Source organism: Ictidomys tridecemlineatus, unplaced genomic scaffold (genome assembly GCF_052094955.1).
Source record: "Ictidomys tridecemlineatus isolate mIctTri1 unplaced genomic scaffold, mIctTri1.hap1 Scaffold_190, whole genome shotgun sequence".
NCBI lineage: Eukaryota > Metazoa > Chordata > Mammalia > Rodentia > Sciuridae > Ictidomys > Ictidomys tridecemlineatus.
In genome coordinates this window covers 68656-92072 of record NW_027521631.1, presented here as the reverse complement: position 1 = coordinate 92072, position 23417 = coordinate 68656, and the positions used below count along the sequence as shown (strand labels likewise).

Sequence of the window (23417 nt, the reverse complement as noted above, 5' to 3'; positions counted from 1 at the left end):
CTGTGGCTTCAAGAAAAGAAGATACATATGTTCATTATAATGTGAACATTGAGCTCCAGAAGCATATTGAAAAATTAACCAAAGGTTTGTAATTATCAGTTACTGACTTCTTAAGGACACAGTACTTATCTGGGTTTGTGTTCATAGTGTACTTAACACAAGATCTTATGTCACATAGTTATGAATATTGACTTAAAGTCAAATCAATTTTTTTTAAAATATGAGAATTAGCAGTTGCATTATCTAGTTGTGTAATAATGTGGTTAAATATTACTTGATAGGGAAGTTTTTCTCATAATACAGAGTTAAGGAAGCAGGTTCCCTAATAATTACCTTAAGTCCTTTTAGGAACCTAATGATTACTTTCTAACAGTTAAATTATTTTTTTTCTTTCAATAAGATGCATTGGGTAAAAAGATAGTATAACTGGCAGTTAGTTTGTAAGAATATGGAAAGAACAATCTGGGCGTGGTTGTTTCAGGAGGGAGAGAAATGATATAAGGTAGAATTTTTTTTTAAAGGAACTCTTAAATTTCTATTCTATCTAATATTGGTGCTTATTGAAACCATTTTTATAGGTACTGCTGATACTTAAGTAACTTCTGTTTTTCTTGTAGTATTTAATATTTTATATTCTTTGGTAGTTTATGATTCTACCTGTGTACATAACTTACATTCTTGCTATAAAATTTTGTTGTACTTTGTAGAATTAAATGATATGGAGAAATGTCACTCAGACATGCTAGTACCAGAGCTTGGAGTGACAGCCACAGTGAGTTATCAACAGTTGTGTCATCAGACTGTTTGACACGTTACTTTGTAAAATCATAGGCTTCTGGTGACACATAAGAAATGTGTGGTCTCTGGCTTATGTTGTTTGTTTTAATTCCTTAGGTGCAGCTATCTTCTTTGAATTCAAACACTACAAGCTTACAAAAAGGTTTACCAGCACCAAATGTTTTGCTTTCATGGAGATGGATGAGATTAAACCTGGGCCAACTGTAATAGAACTGTAAGTGATATACATATAGGATCCATACTGTTCTAATGGTTACTAGTTCATGTTTCTTCTTAGTCCCTCTTATCGAGAATGTAACATTGGAGTAGATCAATCATCAAAGTATTTTAAATCTATTGTGGTTACAGATACAAGAAACCCACTGACTTTAAAAGAAATTGCAGTTATTGACCAAGAAACCACTTTATCTTCATCTACATCAAACTTTGCACAAGGAATGATTCTGACATGAGTAATGTCTAATTTCTGTGAATTTTACCACTCAGTAGAAACCATCATAGCTCTGTATAGCATATTCATCCTTCAGGAGGCAGGAAGTGAGCCGTACCTATAGGCCAGTGAGTCCATTGCAAAGCTGTACCACAGAACTAAAGTCCAGCACCTCATTGTTATGACTCCTTTGGATACAGGTTTATTGTAGATTTTGAAACTTGTTTTTACTTTCCTATTAATTGTGCAATTAATAGTCTATTTCCTAATTTACCACTGTTCCTACCCTGCTTCCTGGAACAATACTGCTGTGGTAGGTATGCTCATCTTCAAACTTAATACAGCAATAAGAATGTGCTAGGATTTACACATTTGCTCACTTTTGCTCCAATATGGTCTTTTGATTTGAATTAACTTCAAATTTTTGAATTGAAGTGGGTAGGATAGTACCAGATTGCTTTGAAAGGAAATTGGATTAGTTATGGTCTGTCTTATAGGCTGTTCCTTAGAGCTGGCCTAAATTCACCCTCATCTGATAGTTCTACTTAGAAATAGTGTGCCTTGATCAGATCAATATCCTATATGGGAGTGTTCCCCAGATTGTAGCTGTGATTTTTTTTCCAGATGACCAGATTGTTTTTCTGAAAGTGAGCACATTTTTAGTCATGTTGATTAGTTGTTCTACATCACATTGCTATTGTTTCTAGGGTTAACATTAATGATTCTAGGGTTAACATTAAAACCATCTCTCTCAGAATAATTACAAATTTTGGAGTGGGTTTACATCTTCTAAATCATGTCATCTAAAAAATTGAGTCAGATGCTAATGAGATACTTTAGGAACAACTGCTGTTTTTCTGACAACTGATTGTGAAACCTTAAAACCTGCATACCTTGTCTTTATAAAGTGATGAGTATGTGTTGAGAGCCACAGCCAAAGGGGCCCCAGCAAACTTCCAGCTGCCAGCAAGCTTCAGACTGCCAGCTGATGATTGGCTCACAGTGGCCCCAGCAACATCTAGCTGATTGGCTCCTCTGCGGTGATGTTCATTGGGCTGTTTCCCTGCCCTTCAGACTGCCAGCTGATGATTGGCTCACAGCGGCCCCAGCAACATCTAGCTGATTGGCTCCTCCACGGAGCTGCTCATTGGTGACTTCTTTGGCTCTGCCCACGCAACCCAGCCAATCGGCCTCAAGAGCAGGAGGATTGTGGGAGGCTGAGAGGCTGGTGTGGGGGTGAGAGGCTTGTGGAAGCCGGTGGTGGCAGTTGGGCTCTGAGGGTTTTTTCCCTGAGGAGCTGTTTTGTTTGGCGTTTGTAGTTCTAAAAATAAAGTTAGTTTCTTTTTGACAAGTGGCTCCTGATTTGTGCCAAGCCAGACTTCGGCAAGTATGAAAAATCTGGAAAGATATTTTATTTTTTTTAATATAGGTAGATATGACTGCCATTTATTTCCTATTTAGATATATTGACATTCATATAAAAATATGCAGGTCATTAGCCTATTATAATTTCACTATTTACATTACTTTTAACTTGATGAGACATAAATAAAACTTTCATAGTACACAAGGTGCATATTTGATACACAGAACATAAAGATTTGTGAGGAGCTTTTTTGTGGGTTACATGTAGAACCCACGTATTTTAATATTCACTATTTTAAATGAACAATGCATGAAGGGAATGCAATACTTGGCCTATTTTTAAAATAGTGTAAACCCTAATCATACCATCCGTTTGCTTTTTAAAACAAATAATAGTTGTTTTAGCCCTTGCACTTCAAGAGATCTAGTCTTTAATTTTTCAGTTGTCTGTTAGGTCAGTTTTGTTTACTAGACTCATAAAACTATATGAGCCTGAAAGAATTATCAACCAAATTTAATCTTTTCTTTCATCTGGATTGGGTTAATTTCACAAGTGCAAAAATAGTTCAGTCTACAGTAGTTCTAGGAAATGAAGAATTTGCCTTAATAAAATGTTCACTCAACTGAAACTCTGAGTAGTCAAAATTTCCAGACTGTAAACTTCTCAAGAGAAGGGCCTCATCTTCTCCATGTCATGTAAACTTTCCAAGGTGCTTGGCAGCAGTCTGTACCCTGTGGAGTACTCAGTACCTTTTTGTTTGATGTTACTGATGTTTGATGTTGCTCCCTTAAAATCTGCTATTAAAATGTAGCAAAACGGATACATTGTTCTTTCTGTTCTCTCATACTATAAAACATGTATATCAAAGTGATAATTTTAAAAAAAAACAAACCTTTTTTTTTTTTGGTTGTAGATGGACACAGTACCTTTATATTTATATGTGGTGCTGAGGATCAAACCCAGTGCCTCACATGCAACCCCAGCCCCTCAAAGTGATAATTTATATGAAGAAACATTTAGCATCCTTCACATAAGAATGCTTTTTTTAAACCTCTATTTATTTATGTGGTGCTGAGGATTAAACCCAGGGCCTTGTCTGTGCTAGGCAAGTACTCTACCACTGAGCCACAACCCCAGCTTCCACCAAAGAATGGGGTTATATGAAAAAAAAAAGAGGATGCTTTGTATGAATGTCTTTCATCAGCATTAAACAAACTTAAATTGAACATTGTCATCAGCTTAGCTTTAATTCAGACCTGAATGACCAAACCTCCCCCCCCAAAAAAAAGGTGATTTTATCTTGAAGCAGTTAACACAAAGCAATCTGTATCTCACAAATTAGTTGTTTAAATTTACTTTCTAGTGTGGGAGGAGATGAGTTACTGGACAATAATTACAACTATAGCAATAATACTTTCAGGTTGAAACACTACTGCTTCACAAATGAAATGATTTTAGTAACTAAATTCAAACACAACTTGCTGGAGAGGACTTCTAAAACTTTTGAGATACAAAAGTATACTTGAATCAAGGGACAGTATTCTCTACACAACCTGTATATGGGCAGCTACCTTGGGCTTTGCTACAGAAGTGGTACAATCAATCAGATGGATGTAAGGAGAGGCAACTATGGGTGGGTTCAGAACTGCTCAGATAAACTACGTAGAACGCATTATAACTTACTAATAGAATAAATACAAAAAAGGCTTTAGAGGGAAAACTACTGTTGCTTTGAATAAAATAATAAATCTGCCTTTTCTTGAAAATCTATCTTCCTAGCTGACATCACCTTTATTTAAATGCTATTTTAAAATTAGAAGTTAAGTAACTTCAGCATTGCCTTGTGTCCTGTAGAGGTTGAAAGATACATTCAAAATGTGTTTGTGACTTAAATTTTATTTTACATGGTTAAAAATGGCATAAGCTATTATATGGTTTTCCTCTTACACACAGCTGCTGCTTCTAATATTAAATGGAGGTTATGTAGATAGAATTTGAGTCCTTTAGGAAGAATTCATTTTTATTCTGAGTTATCTTCAGTAGTTTAGAGATTTTGTTTCACAGAGATTTTGTTTCACACTGAAGCTTTTGCCCCTATTTTGAGAATACTTAGGGGACATAAAAAAACAATGATATGTTATGTTCTAGGTTTCAACAATCCTATTACTTTCTAGAATTTAAAAGAATGGAAGAATATGGTCTAGCAGTAAACAAAAGTATCAGGCTTTTATAATTTTATTTAAATCTTAAACCTCTTAAAATGTACTGTTAAAATTGCCGTAATTAAAATTACAGTTCTGGAGAGCTAGTTCTTAGAAACATTGTTTTAAAGACAGTAGTTACAGATCCAGGACTTGCTTTAATTGTTTTTTAAATAAAATATGTTTGAGTATCTATCAAAAAAAAAAAAGAATTTAATTCAGCCCGTAGTTGCTGAGTAAAGACATTATAGGCCTTAGAGTTTCATTCATTCTTAGAGGATTATACTTTTCTAATTTTTTTTATCATATTCCTTGAAAATCAGTGGGAAGGTATGGGAAAGAGAAGAGTGTGTTGTGTACATTTTTAAAAAGAAATTTCCTTATTTTTTATAGACACAACATACCACCTTATATTTTACTGTTACAATGCAATAATGGCAAAAGCAGTAGCTCTTGCTACTAATGTAAACTCATTCTCAGAAAAGCATTCTCACATGGACAGTGGTTAGAAAAAAGTACATGAATGTGCTACAAAAATAGAGCCACAAGACTTCTCACAAGTAAAAGAAATCCTCTGTAGAAGTCCACAGTTGACCAAGGTCCAGCCTCCTTAACAGTGAGCAACAGGGAATATGCTGCCAAGTCACTATCTTCAGTTCTGAGAGTGCGTTTACATGCTTCCTCAATGGCACAAAATCTCATGACGATCCAATGAATCAACAGACACTTGGGAAATATTAATAAACAATTTTTATGAACTATTACAACAAAGAACTTCAGCAAGAAGGAAAATGATGTTTATGATCTTTGAGTAAACATTTTTAGCCCAACAGTCTCTGCGACCAGATATTGAAAGAGAAAAAATATCAAGCTTATAAAACACCATTTCTCTGTTATCAACTGGAATACACTAATAATAGGATAATGGAAATACATGTTCTTAAAGCATTTCCACAGGAAATGTCCATAATTATGACATTCTAAATCATTTAGCAATTGTATATGCTACATTAACTAAAACAAAGGTATTCCTTATTGCACATTTTTAAATTGGAAGGATACTCTAGCTTAAGTGGGGGATATTTAGGGGGAAAATATTTTGGCTCAAAATGTATACTGCACCAAGGCAGCTTCATTCTGAAAACATAAACCATTTAAAATAAACTTTTATATTTTGAAGCCAATAATCCAATAATCCTTTAACTCTGACTAAGTGTCAGAGGTTAATTTTATGGGCCCTGTTTTTAAGGCCTGTGAACAGCCCTCACTACTCTTGAGAATTAGGTGGAGTTTCATCTTTAAAGCCTGAAGGCATTAAGTCTTTTGCAGCAGGTGGTGGCCCATAGTCTTGGGGACCATGAGTTGGAGGTGGTAATGGGGCACCAGGAATGAAGTACTCTCTTGGGCCAAATGAGCCTAAAGGTCTAAATGGTGCTGGTGCAGGTCCTGGAAAAAAATCACGAGGGTCAAAAGGCAAATCCCATTTTCCAGGTGTAACACCTGGTGCATATTCTCTGAAGCCTATTGGTGGACGCATACCAGGACCTGGAAAATAAAAAGGAAGTTATGTAAATACCAGAAATTTCTGAACTAGGGTGATTTCAAGTATGTTAATATAGTCTTTAATTTCTCCCAAGCCTAGAACATCAGCTGGTGAACATCCTGACTTGCCAGATGAGGCAAACTGAGATGGAACAAGTTTAGGTTATAGCCTTTGACCAACCAGCCATGAAGCAACATATTAAGGATTTAACATGGCTCTACCTAGCTCCAGGCTTGTCTTTTTTCTTTCCCTACTATATAATTGCAGAATTATTTCTATCTCACAAGAGCTCCATTTATATTTGGAAGTATTACCATGACAAGATGATAGATTATGAAATAAGAACTTTACTACATCAAAGAAATTTTGATAAAAGGAAAGCTCACTATCTATTAGTGTATCCATTAAAAATTCATGAAGTATTTCAGCATGGACTTTACACATGCCATCAGAATCAAGGTGCACGCATGCCCTCCTGGAAAAGGCCTTCCACAGCCACCTAATTAAACCAGGAACATTTATTAGGTAACTGTTAAATCCTCTTTAACACTTCCCTCTGACTTTTTTCAAGGTAAGGAGGGTTTGACTTTTCCTTTTCTATATTCTATAACCTACTGCTTATGCTTCCATTATGGGTGATTACAAACTTTATGTTATAGGATTTTCATATCTGTGACAAAATTTTAAGTTATGGCATGCGTCTCATCCACCTTTCCATCTATTGCAGTGCATATCAACAGATTTTCAACAAACATCTGCAGAAGTAATATTTCTGGCTTTTCTGTATATAGCCCCTTATCCTTGTCTATGAGAGATAGCTATTGCCTATCTCAGTATAAGATTATGTAGTGTCCCATATGTCCCAGAAAACTGGAGGAAAAGTTAAAATGTACTCAGCTTTATCCTTTCATTGTTAAGACCTGAGATAGCAACCAACTGTTTTAGCAAGCAATAGAAGTGGAAGATGAATGTGATTTATAAGTCAATCACTACTGTTCAGATCATCATACCAAATGGTGGAGGAATTGGCCGAGGCCCAAAAGGCCCACCGAGCTGAAGTGGCGGTCCATACCAAATGGGAGGTGGTGGAGGCCGTCCCATCGGGGGTCCCATGAAGGGTACCCCTGAGAAAGGAGGGGGCCCTTTCATAGCCATATGAACCTGCAATTTAAGATTTGAAAGCAGTTAAAAGTTTTAAAATTCCTATGTATTAAGACAAAGTACCAATACCTATAAAAGCTAAAACCCAAAACCTGTCCAGAGAACACCATCAGTGCAACAAAACTCTACCCACCCCTCCTGTGTATTCCCACTGACAGCTTACAGAAGTTGGAAGGATGCCACAAGAGGGAGCAGTTTGTTACTGATTATATCTGCACAGGAAAGGGAAAGGCAATAGGACTGGCAGGGGTTATTAACAGAGGTGATTTCTGACCAGTATGTCATGCTGTATTCACTACAATCTATTTCAAAAGGAGTCCCCCCATCCTCATCACTTCCCTTTCATCACAATAGCTCATTACTTCCATATTAAGAATGAACAGAATAAAATGAAAAATCCATTCTCTACTCATGTAATAATAGCTACTATTCTACTATATCTTCAGTAAGTCTTTCATATATTATTCAACCTCTGAGATCTTTAAGTAGACTGTCTTGTTTTAAATAAGAGGGAACAAAAGCAAATGGGATATCATAATTTGTTGAAGGCCACACTGCATATTAAAGAACTCAATCCTAGGTTTGCCTCCAAGCCATGCTTTTCCCACCTCTATTCCTCTCTAACAATGGGTCTTTGCTCTCTTTTAAATCTTCTACTACAAAGGGGTTTGGGGTCTTATCTAAGCTGCCCTTAGATTTCTCCAGAGATGTATATTCCTGGAATATATATACACTGGAACTTGAGAAGTATTTTCCATCACAGTGCTATATACACAAATTAGGAAGACAAGCCTTTAATATTTACTTTCATTTACTGTACACCATTTGAGATATTGATTTATCATTTCCTATGAGTAGTGGGTTTGAAACTAAACAATTAAAAATTTATTTTATTATAGAGCTGCAGAAGACCTACTAGATATAATAGCAACACAGTTACAAGAGAATACACTTATGTGAACAAATGAGACCATTTCTTGGGACTGGCTCAAGAGGTCATTTCAGATGATCATTGTTTCACAGAAAATCTGATACCAATCTAATTCAAATCACTCAAAATAGGGTTTGCACAAATGGAGGAATTCTTAAATAACATTCTTCCAAACAAAAATAAAAATGATGAATTATATAATTTATAATGAATTTACTTTGCCTTAGAACATTCAATACAAAACACCATATAAAGTTAGAGTGATAACTTTTCACATTCTGTAGTTCATTATAGTTGTACACACTTAAGCAACATTCCCAAGTTAAAGAGAAAAGTAAGCTCAATATTGCATGCAGTTTAAAGCAAACAAGATCAGTGTCATGCTCTGAATATCCTTCCCATAAATGCACAGAATAAAACCCAATTCAGTTCTCAACCTCTAAGTACTTACTCCAACTGGATGCTCAGTCAAAGAAGTAAGGGTGGAGACTGAGGGGGTCTCAGGTTCTTGGGGAACAGTTTGCTTTTTAAAAAACAAATGGGATAGTACAAATAGAACACAAAGAAGGATAAAGCAAAGAGCAAGTACTGTAGGAAAGCTACATGTTCCTGCATGACCACATGATTCACAGTAACTACAGAACTTACCTTGCCCTCATTCGTCACCTTAGCTGGAGAAGAACTTCTGGAGCTGCTGTTCATGTGAGCTGGACCACATCCTGAGTCTGTTAGAGATCAAAGAATGGATTCAGACTATTCTAACATGAAAAGAATAAAAATCCTCCATCCACAATTACAGATTCTTTGAAATTACTTGGTCCCTTTACCAGAGGCAACGGGTTTCCCAGATGCCTCAGAAGACCAGTACGAGGTAAAGGTCCATCCATTGACCTTGGGAAAGAAAGATCAGAGCCCTTGTATGTATTTTTCAGAAGAAATAAACCACTGGTGGACAGGTCAGGGTTCAACAATAACTAGAAAGCAACATGAAAAATGGGTTGCCCAGGGGTTGGTGTCATAGCTCAGTTATAGAGTGTTTGCCTAGCATGTGTGAGGCACTGGGTTTGATTCTCAGCACACATTTAAAAAATAAATAAAGATATCATGTCCATCTACAATTAAAAATATTTTTTAAATGGGTTGCCCAATACGTAAATCACAATTTATGAAGAGACTTAAGTAAAATAAAGAACTGCCTTGGGTTGATAGAACAGGAGATTAATAAGTACTGGTCCTAAACTTTAAGCTATAGACTTTAAAGTACGTGTAGGCTGGCTTTTCTTTAGTCTGTATAACCTGACTTCCAATCTTACCAAGACTACAGTCCTATTTAGAATTTGAAATAAGATTCAGTATTTCATGTTGGAAATATGTATGCTACATAAAGTTTAAGGCTACTTTTATAATATTTGGGAAAGGAACACCATAGAGATTTAATTTAAAGATAAAGGTTTACACTTCGCAGTGTAAAATTTAAAAGAAAAAAACAATACAGGGACCTCCAGGAAAAAAAAATGTTTTCTATTCTAGAACAGATTTTCCAGAAAACATTCACTAAGATAAAGTAAGAAATTATCTTCTATATATTGTACAGGCCCAAATTCAATGTTTTCATTAGAATATTCAAAAGGGGAAAAAAAAACCTTGAAGCAGTTTACTATAAAGCAACATGTGAATGCTCACCAAATCCGTTTCTAGGCATATCTTTTTGATTAAGAGTAGCAGAAGGAGGTCTCCCAGCTGGCTCTGCTGTCAGTGGAGGGGAACATTCTCCACCACTCATGGGGGATGGACCAAAAGAGCCATTATGGCTCAGTGGACCTAAAGACCTTACTACTTTAAGGCAGCCTTCTCCCTGACACCAACCCTCATCTCCTGCTTTAGCAAATCATTCAGATTATTTCATAACCATTACACACAGAAATAAAAAGTAATTTACATACATTCTGCACCAAGAAATAAAATAGCTCCTTTTACAAAGTGCCCCCTACCTCTCTGAGGAGGATTTTGTAAATCTGGTCTTCCCAGCATAGGTTTTACAATCCCGGGTTCATCTTGACGCACTGCGATCTTTTGGGTCATTTCCAATAGTCTTGAATATTGAGAAAGAATGGACTGAATTATGAAACAGCAATCTATTCCTTCATAGATAATATCTAGCATAACCTTAAAACACTATAAAACATAGGAAGATACCAAAATCACATACTTCTGTCTCAAATTAGCAACTTCCCTTTTCTCTTCAGCTATAGCTCTTTCTGCAGAACGAGCTTTGAGCTATTAAAGAGAAAATATTCAAATTCAGTAGCAGTAGGCTATGCACAAAATAAAGAAAAGGGGGAAAAAATCTTACCCAATTATCATGAGCTTTCTTCTCATGCATAGCAATCTGAAAAAGACAATACATTAAAAAATATGTTTTTAGGGACTCATTATAATAGCCTATAATTGTCTGTATTAGATATCAAGAAATTCTGCAACTACAGGACAGTATTAATGACTACCTGGTTTTTAAACGAGTGCTTGGTTTTCTGTAATGCTTCTTCCATCTCTTCAATTCTCCGCCTAAGAATTACAACAATTGAATAACATTTGAAACATTTCTGACCATTTTCCCTTTATTCCATCAGCTATACGTTTAAAGACTTTATCATACATAAGAAAAACATTTCTATAGTTATATGAATCCAGTGTGATCAAAACTAATACTACAGGCCAGGTGCAATGCCACATGCCAGTAATCCCAATGATTGGGAAGCTGAGGCAGGAGGATCACAAGTTCGAGGTCAGTCTCAGCAATTAAGTGGGAACCTATGCAACTGAGACCCTGTCTCAAAGTAAAAAAAAAAAAAAAAAAGGTCTAAGGATGTAGCTTAGTAGTAAAGCACCAAAAATAAATAAATAAATAAATAAATAAATAAAATAAAGACCCAATACTAATAACTTCTTTATCATTTAATTGCTAGAGATTCTGAATGATAAATTATAATTTCCTTAACTGTTCATCAGTGTGTTCTCAAGTAATTCTGCTAGAAATATCTTCCTCCTTAAAACTTTTTTTCTTTTTTTCAAATTATATCCATAAAAGATTTCCAAGGTCTATCAAATGCCACACTTTTGTGGGTCTTGATACATCACACAGCAAACTGATTTCTTAAAGAATTACTACAACATACAAAACCCCCAGAACTGTTTGCATTGACCAAGTTCCCTATGGTCTTGCCCATTGGGTATAAGTAAATTTTTGTTAACATTTTTCATTTGTAAAGTTGAAATTTATTTTTTCTCCTGTGTGAATTGAATGTATTCATATCCTCTCTTTATTTATACTTCCATGCTATTTTCTTCTATCTACATAATGTAAAAAAAGATTAAAAAAGAAAGCCACCACTAGTTTATTAGACATTGACACCCTCCTTTAGAAACTGAACTCACTTGTAATTTTTAACTTCCTGTACAGCGGAAACCACCTTTTCATCTGCAGCTGACAGCTGCTGCTCTTTTTCTAGTCTCTCATATTCTTCTTGGCTCACTTTCCTAAAATAAAGCCAGTTATCAAATCAAAAGTTTCTCTCTGTGAATATCACTTCCCACAATTCTATAAAATGCTTAGGCACATAAAATAGGAATTCAAACCTGCAATTTCGTAAATCAAACTCTGGCAAATCACTTACATTTTCTAATTTTTCCTCTTAATTCTCTAATTACCAGTAAATAAAATAAACGTGAAAACAACATGTGCCCCAAGGGCAAGTCTCCTGTGTGTAAGATAATAAAAACTCACTTTACTTCAATGTGGAAGATCAGGACTGATAAACCTAACATAATTAAACATATTAGGATAAAGCAAGGGATAATTCTTTTCTCGTTTCTGCCATGGGTAGGACACTAAGTATATCTTTGTCATGGAGGAACTCTTTTCTCAATCCAAGACTGGTACCATAATAAAGATATAGTCAATCAAAGAAAAAATCTTCTAGAATATGTCTTTTAGCTATGCAATTAGCCACAGAACATTTTTCACACTTTAGATATATATTTCAAAAGAATTGCAATTAAGCAAAAAGACAAATCTGAGTTTTGATAATGTCTGTCAACCAGAAAAAGAAGCCAAACTGACCCACGATCAGAGTATTATCTACTGACAAGTTTTAACTCTGATCATGAAACTCAAGATGTTCATCTACTGAGACAAAGGTAGCCACATTTAATGATTTTAAAAATACTATTTTCTGCTATCCTTGTACTACTTTAGCCATAGTTCCAATTCAAAAGATAATTAACTTGAAACTTAATTTTCCATAAATCAGAAGAACTATAGTAAAAAAGGATTATTGATACCAAATAGAAAAAGGGGATTATATATTCTTATATAGCTTCGCATTTAATTCTTCAGCAAGTATTTTATGAGTGGCTATAATATACTAGTTACCTTGTAAGATGCTAAAGAATAAAAGAGCTCACTGTTTCAGGTATAAATGACGCCTAAAGGAATATAATAATTTTCCCCACTGGCTTAAGAAGGAATATGGAGAAAACTGAATCTTGAAGGACAGAGAGAATTTTGTTTCCAATTACCAAAGAGTTAGTCTGAGAGCACTAAGAACAATCAAAACATCTTTATAAGAATATAAAATTGTGTTTGAAAGGATACAAGCTAAAAAGGCAGTGAAGATATATGTATGTGGCCAAGATCCATTAGAAAAAGGAATCTCAGAATTACAAGTAAAGCTGGCACTTTAAGGTACTTTTCTCCTAGGTTTACCCACATATTGAAGATAACCCAAAGATACAATGAGTCTGAACTAAGCCTTCATCAAATTCCTGGGCTTAGAGGAAAAAAGAAGTGTTTGGGGCTACAAATAAAGGGACCCTTAATAAAAGCCCTAGCCTTTGAGTTTAGATTAGAAAGTACTGCACACTTAAGTGATGAACAGGCAAAAAATCCAAAAGTAACAATACTGAAACATTGAAAAGACAAGTCATTTTTGAATTATCTTAATTGCTGACTAAGTTTGAAGTGACAATCTTACTCAAGTAACCTCAACACTTTTCTATAAGAAGATAACTTCATCTTAGTCCTCAAATTTCATGTATAATTATCACAACAATGTTAGCCAATCAAAACTGACCAGGCACTCCATAAGACAAAATTCTGTGAGAAAAAATCCCACAGAAAAGGAAACCACCTAATGGGGTTAACCGCACATGTTTTAAAATCACTGTGCTTTATATAGTCAAAAAAGTAAAGTCAAGATTATGAATTTCAGGTCTGGGAATATAGTTTAGTTGGTAGAGTGCTGCCTTGCATGCACAAGGCTCTGAGTTCAAACCCCAGCACCACAAAAGAGGAAAAAAAAGATTATGAATTTTGTCAAAGGATTAGAAACTATAAAACCAAGAAATAGTTGGGTGTGGTGACCTACATACAGTCGAAGATACTTGGAGGCAGAGGCAGAATGATGAGATTAAAGATAGCTTGGAAAGCAGTAAGACACTAGTCCCTTATGAGAAAGAGCAAGGAGTCTGGGGAGGTAGCTCAATAGTAGAGCACATGGCTCAAGGTCCTGGGTTTGAGCTGTAGTACTGAAATAGGACTGGGGTTGTGGCTCAGTGGTGAAGCACGTGCCCCACATGTGTGGGGCACTGGGATCAGTCCTCAACACCACATAAAATAAATAAAATATTGTGTCGGGCTGGGGATGTGGCTCAAGCAGTAAGGCGCTCGTCTGGCATGTGTGCAGCCTGGGTTCAATCCTCAGCACCACATACAAACAAAGATGTTGTGTCCGCCAAAAACTAAAAAATAAATATTAAAATTATCTTTCTCTCTCTCTTAAAAAAATCCTATAAAAAAATAAAATAAAATATTATGTCCATCTACAACTAAAATAATATTTTAAACCCTGAACTTTTTAAAATCCTAAACTCAATGAATGATTTTAACATCAGATTTGGGAAGTAAAATAAATCCTACCGCTTTTAAGACAGGTCAGAAGAAAATATCCAGAAGAAGTAAATCCAGAATGTAGGAGGCAGGGGAAATCAAATTCTAATATGCATTATTATAATCAGAAGAGAGAATGAGGTAAAATCAACATTTAGAAAAAGACTCGAAAATTCAAGAAATGTTTAATGGTCCCAAGCAACATAACTGCAAGAGGAAAAAGTGGGTGGGGTGGGGAAAACTACACCTAGGCACTTCCCAATACAACTGTTAAAAAAAGAGAGAAATGACTACAGGAACTAGGGGAGGGAGATAAGACCAAACAACAATGATAATGGACTCCTTAAAGAAAAAAAATTAAAACAGATGGTAATTAATTGGATATTTTCAAATTGCTAAAACTAAGTAACAGTCAAAATTCAGTAGCCAAAAGAAAGATCCTTTAAAAATGGAAACTGGTTTTAACTCTAATCATGAAGTTCATGTCAACCTAATACAGAATATAAAGGTAGCAATATTTAGTGGATAAAATACTATTCTCTGTTTATCCTTGTACTACTTTGATACACTAATCAAATCTATCATTAAAGGACAATGTTCAAATAGGATGAAAATAATTTCAAATAAGAAACCAACAGTGTAGAATGCAGAACTACAGAAACTTTAAATATGTGTATAAATTGAATGAATGTCTTGTGGAGTTCACAGTATATGAAGTACTAACATACGATGCCACAACAGTTATCTGATTCAGGAGCTACTTAAAGCCCATAAAAACAAGTAATAAACCTATTAATCTATGTCAGGTTTTTATTAAATCCAGAATATATACCAAGGCCTTTAAATTATGAGAAGATGAATAAAATTATAATTATAATTATATAATTATAATTCCATTATAATTTATGATTATATCAAGCTTATACAGGTGATGAGGAAAATAATTAAAAATATTTAAACTATTAAAAAGATACAAGGAAGAAAAAAAGAACAGGTCATCAAATAGAAAGCAAATTCTTCATAAACCACAGGTACATATTGACATGGACAGACTTATATTTTAGAAAGTCCACTCAAGCGGCTATAGAGAAAATTACTAAGAATTTGAAATAAATTATATAAAAATATAAATAATGGAGAATGAAGACAGATGACCTAGGTTAGAAACAGAAAAGATGACACAGGCATGAACTAACATAGTACCTGGGGATGAGAAAAAAAGAGTACAAACCACAGATGATGACTGAATGAATTTTGGAGGAGTTGAGGAAAATAGTGCTACAATTTAACTGCATTACAAAGAAAATTAATTGCCATTTAGGTCATTCATATTACTAGTAGGGACAGAGAAAACAAGTGTTCTTTTGAAAAAAAAAGTGATAAAATGAGAAATGTTTCTTTGAAACAGGCCAGGCATTTAGAACTGGCCTGAACAAAAATTTGAGATTCTAAAAAGGTCGCTTGGAGATCACAGAATTTTAGAAAAGTTAATGGAAAGGTTTCAATATTTAATGCATTAATTAGGCAACAGAAGTCAAAATACCTAAAAATAGTTAGGTCTATAAGAAGGTCTGTATATACATATATATATATATATATATATATATATATATATATCTTGTTAATAAATCAGGTGCAAACAAATAAAATCTGACACAAAAAAACTATTTTTAGAGAATTCAAGTATTTTTGTGGATTAAAAACTACAAATGAACTTCCAAAAAATAACTAGCTCCACACTGAGAAGATTAATATATAAATATATACTACAAACAAGTACTTCTGTAATCGTAACTCCTAAAATCCTTGCCACAGTTCAATTTTTAGTGTGAACATCTGAGATACTCAAGTCCAAAACTTGTACCATCAATAAGTAAATATTATTCCTTTTTGAAGTTTTTATTCTACTAAAACATGTCATTCCAAAACACTCAGTATTTTTAAAGGTCCAGAGTTAGAGATACAAGTTCAAAATATTAGAATTACATAACTGATCACAATGAAAGGAAATTAAAATAGTGGGATCATAGAAAGGGTCTAGATCTTTGAGAGGTATTTCCACATCAGTGACTGTTAATACCAGTTTACCACTTCTTGCCTTCATATGAATTTGACAATTGATTACGATGTCCTCACAGCCTTAGTTTATGGTTCCAACTACCTCAGGACTCTTAAGACTGATGACGGAAAGAAAAATGCAACTTATAGGAAACAAAACACAAAGGAAAAAAGACAAATCTCTACTAGATAAAATTATCTGTTAGTTCACACAATGATAACAATAACAAACAATGGAAATCTTACTTTTTTAGTGCCATCTCATTTTGCTGGTAGAGTTCATTTAAAATCTCCACTTTCTGCCTAAGAGTTTTGCATTCCTCTTCCAGTCCAACTTTAGAAGACCGTAGTGAATTGCAGTCACTTTCTAATTTCTTTATTTGGTCTGTAAAGGATAAAACAGCTTATCTCTATATGTGTACAAGGACTTAAGAACTTGTTTGAGGGAGTAGTGCCAAGAAAAGTAAAAAGCATGAAAGCAAGAAGCCATTCTTTATCTTTCCAATAAATTTTTAAGTCTTTCCAACATGGCAATTTCTTCTCAAGAAGAACCCACCTTCTAGATTACATTTTGTGGACATCGAGGCTCTTAGCTTAAGTTGTAAAAGTTTTAGATCCTCTTCAACTACTGATATTGTAGTTTTTGTCTAAAAATTGCAGAAATGAGAGGTATTCTTAAAAGTGAGGCACAGGAAGAATTCACAGGTACTATGGGACTCTTACAAAGAACTATACCTGAGAGACATCCATCATCTGCTTAATTTGATCTTTGATCTTCTCGTTCCGATCACCTAAAAAACAAAAGACTTTAGCTTTTTCTTTCCTTACTTTTAACTCTATATTCTCCTAACTTCCCTAAACTAAAGAATGATTGTGTTCAAATACTGGAAGAAAAAAATCAATTAAATAATTATACTGATTAGACTAATGACTTTTAAGAGAATTGCAAGCTTAGATTTAAAAAAAAAAAGAGAGAGAGGTGAATTTCAGACTGGGGTTGTGGCTCAGTGGTAGAGTGCTCACCTAGAATGTGTGAGGCACTGAGTTTGATCCTCAGCATAAAAATAAATAAAAGTACTGTGTCTGTCTTAATAAAAAAGGTGAATTTCTAGTTTGCACAACTAAAATGTTATCTATGCTATTCTTGTAAGATAAAAGCTTTTCTTCTCTCTCAGATCTATCTTCACCTGGGCAATAAGTGTCTTGTTTAGAAAGATTCAATCCTCTATTTTCTCCCTGAATCTACTACCAGGTGTGGTTTGAAATACTTGCTATGTAAGCAATATCCAACTTGGGAGAAAACATCTGGAAATATTTTCCTCATCAGTAAACACTGTTACACTCCCTCTCTAGCTTTCTGATAGTCTCTAGCCTCTGTTCTCACAGCCTTAGTTTATGGTTCCAACTGCCTCCGGACTGACTGTGGACCTTAAAACCACAGAGCCATAGAGATGATGAGTATCAAAATCAAGTATCATCTGCATAAGTTAAGAAATAAATTTCTCTTACTGTATAATGTTCAATACTTAGAGGTATAGGATATGACTATTGTAGCTGCAGTGTACTTACTAGTTTTCAATAGGATAGAAAAAGTCAGTGTTCTTCACATGCCTATTGCTACATTATACCCCAACAACCCACCTCTGCCAATGCAACAGACATATCTATAGATCCAGTGATATGTGTCTACAACCCTGAAGCTTAAGAAAAAATTAAGCCAGCTGAAAAGTGGCATCTGTAAGACAGGAAAGCAAAAAAGGATTCAACCTCCCTGAGACTGATCTTACCTGCTAACTCTCCATTGGTTAATTCATCTGACTCATCTCGACTTTGATCCTCAGATTCAGATTCACATTGAATCCGATTCAACTGTGTAATGTGATTAGTCAAAGCCTAGGAAAAGAAGCAAAAGGTTGGAAGACTCTCGATTTTAATTCAGAAGATTTCAGGAGAATTCATGAGATGAAACATGTATTTGGAGTATAAACTTACATTAATAGTATCATCTTTTTGACTAAGAGCTACTTGTAAATCTTTCTGGGTCTTCTCAAATGATTTCATTTGTTCACTGAGCTCAGCGTGTGATGTACTCCAGTCTTTTACTTCCTGCTGCAACTGAAAAGTCAAAACACATGAATTCCTATGGGTTAGGGAGGGGTTTCTGCACTGGATATATCAGGACTACAAGACTTAGACAAAGAAATAGAGAGCCATACTCCTCGGTGGCCTGCCTCAATCGAGGGGGTTGAGACCTTGGTTAAGGAAGAGGGCAGAGTGGCCCCAACTCTCACAGCTGCAGTAAGAACATCAGAGCTATCAGGAAGTTGAGCCTGTTTATTGCATTCCCCAGAAAATTGCTGCCAATTCAAATAATTTATCTCCAGCAGGAATGGCTGGGCACATATGACTGTCTCCTAAATTTAGATTCCTTATCATGTAATCTTCCCTTGGCCGGTGAATCAGTAACTATTCAAAAGAGGATCATAAAATACTTAATTTTCTGGTTTAAAAATTTTCTTTGAGGCTATGCAAGTTAATAACTGATTGACATTTGATAAGAAAAGCAATAATCCAAAAATCCAAAACAGATGGAGACCATATATATGCACTCAATTTGGGGAGCATTGTTTAAACTTTGCATATCTAGAAAAGGTCCTGCATGAAAATTCCTTACCTCAGAAACAGATCCAAGAAAGATACAAGATAATGATATTCACTTCTCTAGTTTACATTATGTATGACATCAAATTTTCTTTACCTGCTCTTTCTCCTTCTTAAGCATGGTATTTTCTTTCTGAAGCTGACAGCATTTCAACTTCACCTTCTCTTCACGAAGCTTAGCTTCAGTAAGGAGAATTTGAAGCTAATGAAAAACACTACAGTTAGTGAATTAATTCCAAAGAAGAAACAAAGTTATACTTTCCCAAACAAGACATCATATAGTTCTCATTTTTTGCACATTTTAGCACACCTCAAATTTTTGGTCCGCAACAAAACTAAGATGTAGTACTAATATCCGTTAGCAATAGTTGGCAGCTTTACCTCTGAAAGTTCAGAAGTATTTACTGAAATGACATCTTTAAGCTTCTCTATAGATTTCTTATTTTCCATTATCTGCCAGGTGAAAACAGAACACAAAATATGCATTAGGATTTCAGTAGAAATACTGATATATATGTGTGTGTGTGTGTGTGTGTACGTACACATACATATATATACTAAAAAAGATAAACACAACAAAATTTTTGTCAAGCCATCCCATTACATATCAGGTAAATGCAGGGGATCCAGCTTTGGACTAAGCAAAAAATCAAAAACTGAAAGAGATGAGGGAAAATGAAGTCATAAATATTTCATGGCATCCACAACCTTACTGTTTATGAGATAACCAGAAAAAAAGTTCAAAGTATAGAAAATCATAATGCAATAAGTAAATAAAATGTTTTAAAGCATAGAAAATTAACTAATTAATTACTGTTTCAAGTAAACCAGTTCAAATTAGTAATTTTTTTCTAGTGATAGAGAAAAAAATTTCCCAAGATCATTTTTAAAATTTTCTTATTTGAAGTAAAAAATGATAAAATTTAAGGAAGAATAGACTAATCTCACATACAGAAGAATTCCAAAAAAATTATAAAGATACTTGCTCCTTAAGGAAGTGGACATAAATCTGCAATCTTTGTTTGCAATGCCTGGGATTGAATCCTGGGCCTCATGCATGCTAGGCAAGTGCTCTACCATGAGCTGCATCCTGAGCTTGTAACTCTTCATACTTTAACTGTGGGCTGTGCATGGTAACTTCCAAAGAATACAATATGAAAAGGATTGGAAAGAATTTTTACAGTGGAGAAATCTGATAAATACTACCTCAGCTAGGTGATCAAGCTTACTTGGGGGTAGGATATTTCAGAACACACTCTCTACCATCTTTTGCAACTTTTATGTAATTACAGAAACTTATAGAAATTGAAAATGAAATATGTAAGTAAAAATTTTTTAAGTTGTTGTATCAGTACTTAAAAGTTCCACAAAATGGGCAGAAGTGGGTTCAACTTCCTTGACTCCTAATCTTACTTTAGTTAACAGCTGGACTAAGTTCAACTTAACCAATTTTACAAAATATTTCAAAAGCCAAATTGCAGTAATACTTAGCAGCAAAACTCTTACCAAGTCCTGATTCTTAGCTTTCTGTTCTCTCTCAGATTCTAACATAACATGAAGACTTTTACCTCCCTCATCCAGAAGTTCTTTAGCTTTTTCAAGAAGCTTCATTTTATCCTGGAAAAAAAAGGTGTCAAGATTACTCACTCATTACATTTACTTTTGAGTTTAGAATGTAATTCCCCCCAAAGAAGGGATTTTTACCTTATAATTAGTTGCTTCATCAGAAAGAATCATATTTTGTTTCATGGTCTCTTGGACCTGTTTCTTTGATTCCTTCATCTATGTAAATAAAGCATTCAGAATTAAGATACACAAATTATAGTGCTACCATACAAGTTACTTCCAGACAAGTGACCCTTTCCAGAAGAAAGCAGTACTTAATACATATGACTGTTTAGAATTTGGATGATTTGTAGGAAATAATGAAACAAAAATTTTAAAATATGATTTTTAAATTAAAACAGGTAGGAATGATTCAAGCTAGAACCAAGGGAGAAAGAAAGAAAAAAATAATTATACCTTCTGTTCATAATTTGACAATTTCTGCATTAGTTCTTCATTTTCTTTCATGAAATTGTTCACCTTTTTGGAAATTTGCTGTTCATTGACTAAAAGGGGGAAATACACAAGATTATTACAATCACTAAATGAAATTCAATTACTCAATCTACTAAAAGCAAAGACATGTTATATGGTACTATGAGGAAATACTTCTTAGCATAACTATTATGCTTTTAAAAAGCAATCTATGCTTATTAGCAATAAGAGTATAAAAATTATTAGAATTTAAGAAAAATATAAGAACAATGATATTTTGCTGGGTGCAGTGGTGCACACCTGTAATCCCAGTGGCTCAGGAGGCTGAGCTAGAAGGATTCCAAGTTCAAAGCCAGCCTCAGCAAGAGCGAGACACTAAGCAACTAAGTGAGACTTGGTCTCTAAATATAGGGGGTTGGCGATGTGGCTCAGTAGAGTGCCCCAGAGTTCAATCCCAGGAACCCCTCTCATCCAAAATGATATTTCAATTTAAGCTTATTTCACAGATGGGAAATACAGTAAAGTGTTGTAGCTTGATATTCCCCCCTTCTCAAAACACTTTCTTTTCCGAAAATGGAATCATTTAATTCTTTGCAAAGAAAAACAGAAATGAAAACATACTGATTCACATTACCATTCTTCAAATTATCTACTCAATTACTTAATGCATGATTAAATCATTAGCATAGAAATACTCTTCAAATGTAATACATCTGCATTACATCAATATTCAAAGTTAATCTGCCCCAAATTAAAACTTATCATCATCTCCCTATCCACAATTTGTTCCTCCTCTTTATCTCCTATCTCAGAGTTGGAACCATCATCATCTACTCTATTATCCATGCTAGCAACCTAGGAATAGTAAAATTTTCAGGAGGTAAAAAAGATAATAGACATTAAAAGTCACTGTATCTACTTCTAACATAAATAAAACACACATCAAACACCAATACAAAGGGTTATTACAAGTTTAAGAAACCTAAAAATTTACCTTGATATACTCTATCTTTTACCTAGAAGAGAGAAAAAAGATTAAATTTGATGTCAAACATCTGCTCAATAGAAACAGCATTCCTAAAACAATAGTCAGAATCATAACCAAGTGAGAATTTAATAACATTCTGGTTCAGGATAATAATTTATAGGATTAAAAATAAGTAAAGGTTAACAAGCCTTTTAAATTTAATTGGTAGTGATATTTCATAAATAGCCTCTGACATAAAAACACTAAGATATGTACCTTATTTCACAGCAAAGATGTGTGTATGTGTGTGTGTGTGTGTGTGTGTGTGTGTGTGTGTGTGTGTGTATACTCAAAATCATTTACTTGACAATTCTAAATAACCAGGATAAAGTCTAGAAACAATGACTATTCAAAATAAATCTGAGGAAACAATATTAAATGCATAATCTTTGTACTAAGATATGCCACTTTCACTCACCAGAAAACATCTTAGAACTCCAATTTAAATTTGGCTATTGGCTGAATTTAGAAACTAAGAGGCTACATCATCTTATTTCTGCAAACCACTAAATATATAGCAAGAAATCTGAAAGGAAAGACTGCTTGAAGAAAATGCACAAGCAATAAGAAAAATGACAATTAACATATTCTGGAAAGGACAAAAACAATCGTTTCCAAAAAACAGCAATAAACTACCTGATAATAAAACCTAAGCAGAAATTTTTTTAAAACATCACTAAATTTCTTTGTAACTTAGCATATTACTTGTCCTTTCAAATGTTATAAATGGTGATGGGATATTCAGATGTGTCCACAGATCATCCAGGGGATCTTCGTAACAGGAAATTGCATTCAGAAAACTCCAACACAGAAAAAAATGAACATTTCTTTAATGTCATAGCCTTGCTAACCTTTTACTCAAAATGACAACAGAGGAAAATGGGAAGTAGCATAAAAGCAGTCATCTAAGGTAGGGAGACTAAAGTTTTAAAGTCAAATGCTGAAACTGAGGAGCAACAAGCTAGGAACCACATCCCACATAACCTAGTGAAAAGAGAAACAGGTACCAGGGTTCTTGAAATGAAAGAAACAAGAGAGAGAAATATAAAATGTTTTCATGTTTTTCCCTTCTCTTTATCCTTCTATTTCCTTTTTACTTTTAGCTGAGAAAAAGTTCAATGAGATTAGAAAATTCCTCACAGGAATCCAGGCAAACAATTCTTCTATTTAAGAAGGGAATACTTTTTAAGAGATTTTACACTCAATTGTACAAGGAGAGGAAACTTATCTTAACAATGATATGTCTGAAATAAT

At 34.3% G+C, this 23417-nt stretch overlaps 1 protein-coding gene across 1 annotated transcript in view; it reads right to left on the bottom strand.

Annotated features, from left to right (window-relative positions):
- Positions 1-5527: 5527 nt before the first annotated feature.
- LOC144372921 (transport and Golgi organization protein 1 homolog) overlaps positions 5528-23417 on the bottom strand; it is an 86479-nt gene continuing 68589 nt past the window's right edge. Inside the window, exons 12-30 of the mRNA XM_078036124.1 lie at positions 22131-22152; positions 21119-21207; positions 20801-20878; positions 20603-20713; positions 19478-19549; positions 19194-19298; positions 18428-18550; positions 18223-18328; positions 17171-17226; positions 16992-17082; positions 16682-16820; positions 11866-11967; positions 10935-10995; positions 10784-10819; positions 10640-10707; positions 10422-10522; positions 9079-9155; positions 7349-7499; positions 5528-6340 (exon numbers count right to left, since the gene is read on the bottom strand). Of these exons, the coding sequence (XP_077892250.1) occupies positions 6063-6340; positions 7349-7499; positions 9079-9155; positions 10422-10522; positions 10640-10707; positions 10784-10819; positions 10935-10995; positions 11866-11967; positions 16682-16820; positions 16992-17082; positions 17171-17226; positions 18223-18328; positions 18428-18550; positions 19194-19298; positions 19478-19549; positions 20603-20713; positions 20801-20878; positions 21119-21207; positions 22131-22152 (1866 nt within the window). The 3' untranslated portion in view covers positions 5528-6062. The remainder of the gene's footprint in view (positions 6341-7348; positions 7500-9078; positions 9156-10421; positions 10523-10639; positions 10708-10783; positions 10820-10934; positions 10996-11865; positions 11968-16681; positions 16821-16991; positions 17083-17170; positions 17227-18222; positions 18329-18427; positions 18551-19193; positions 19299-19477; positions 19550-20602; positions 20714-20800; positions 20879-21118; positions 21208-22130; positions 22153-23417) is intronic.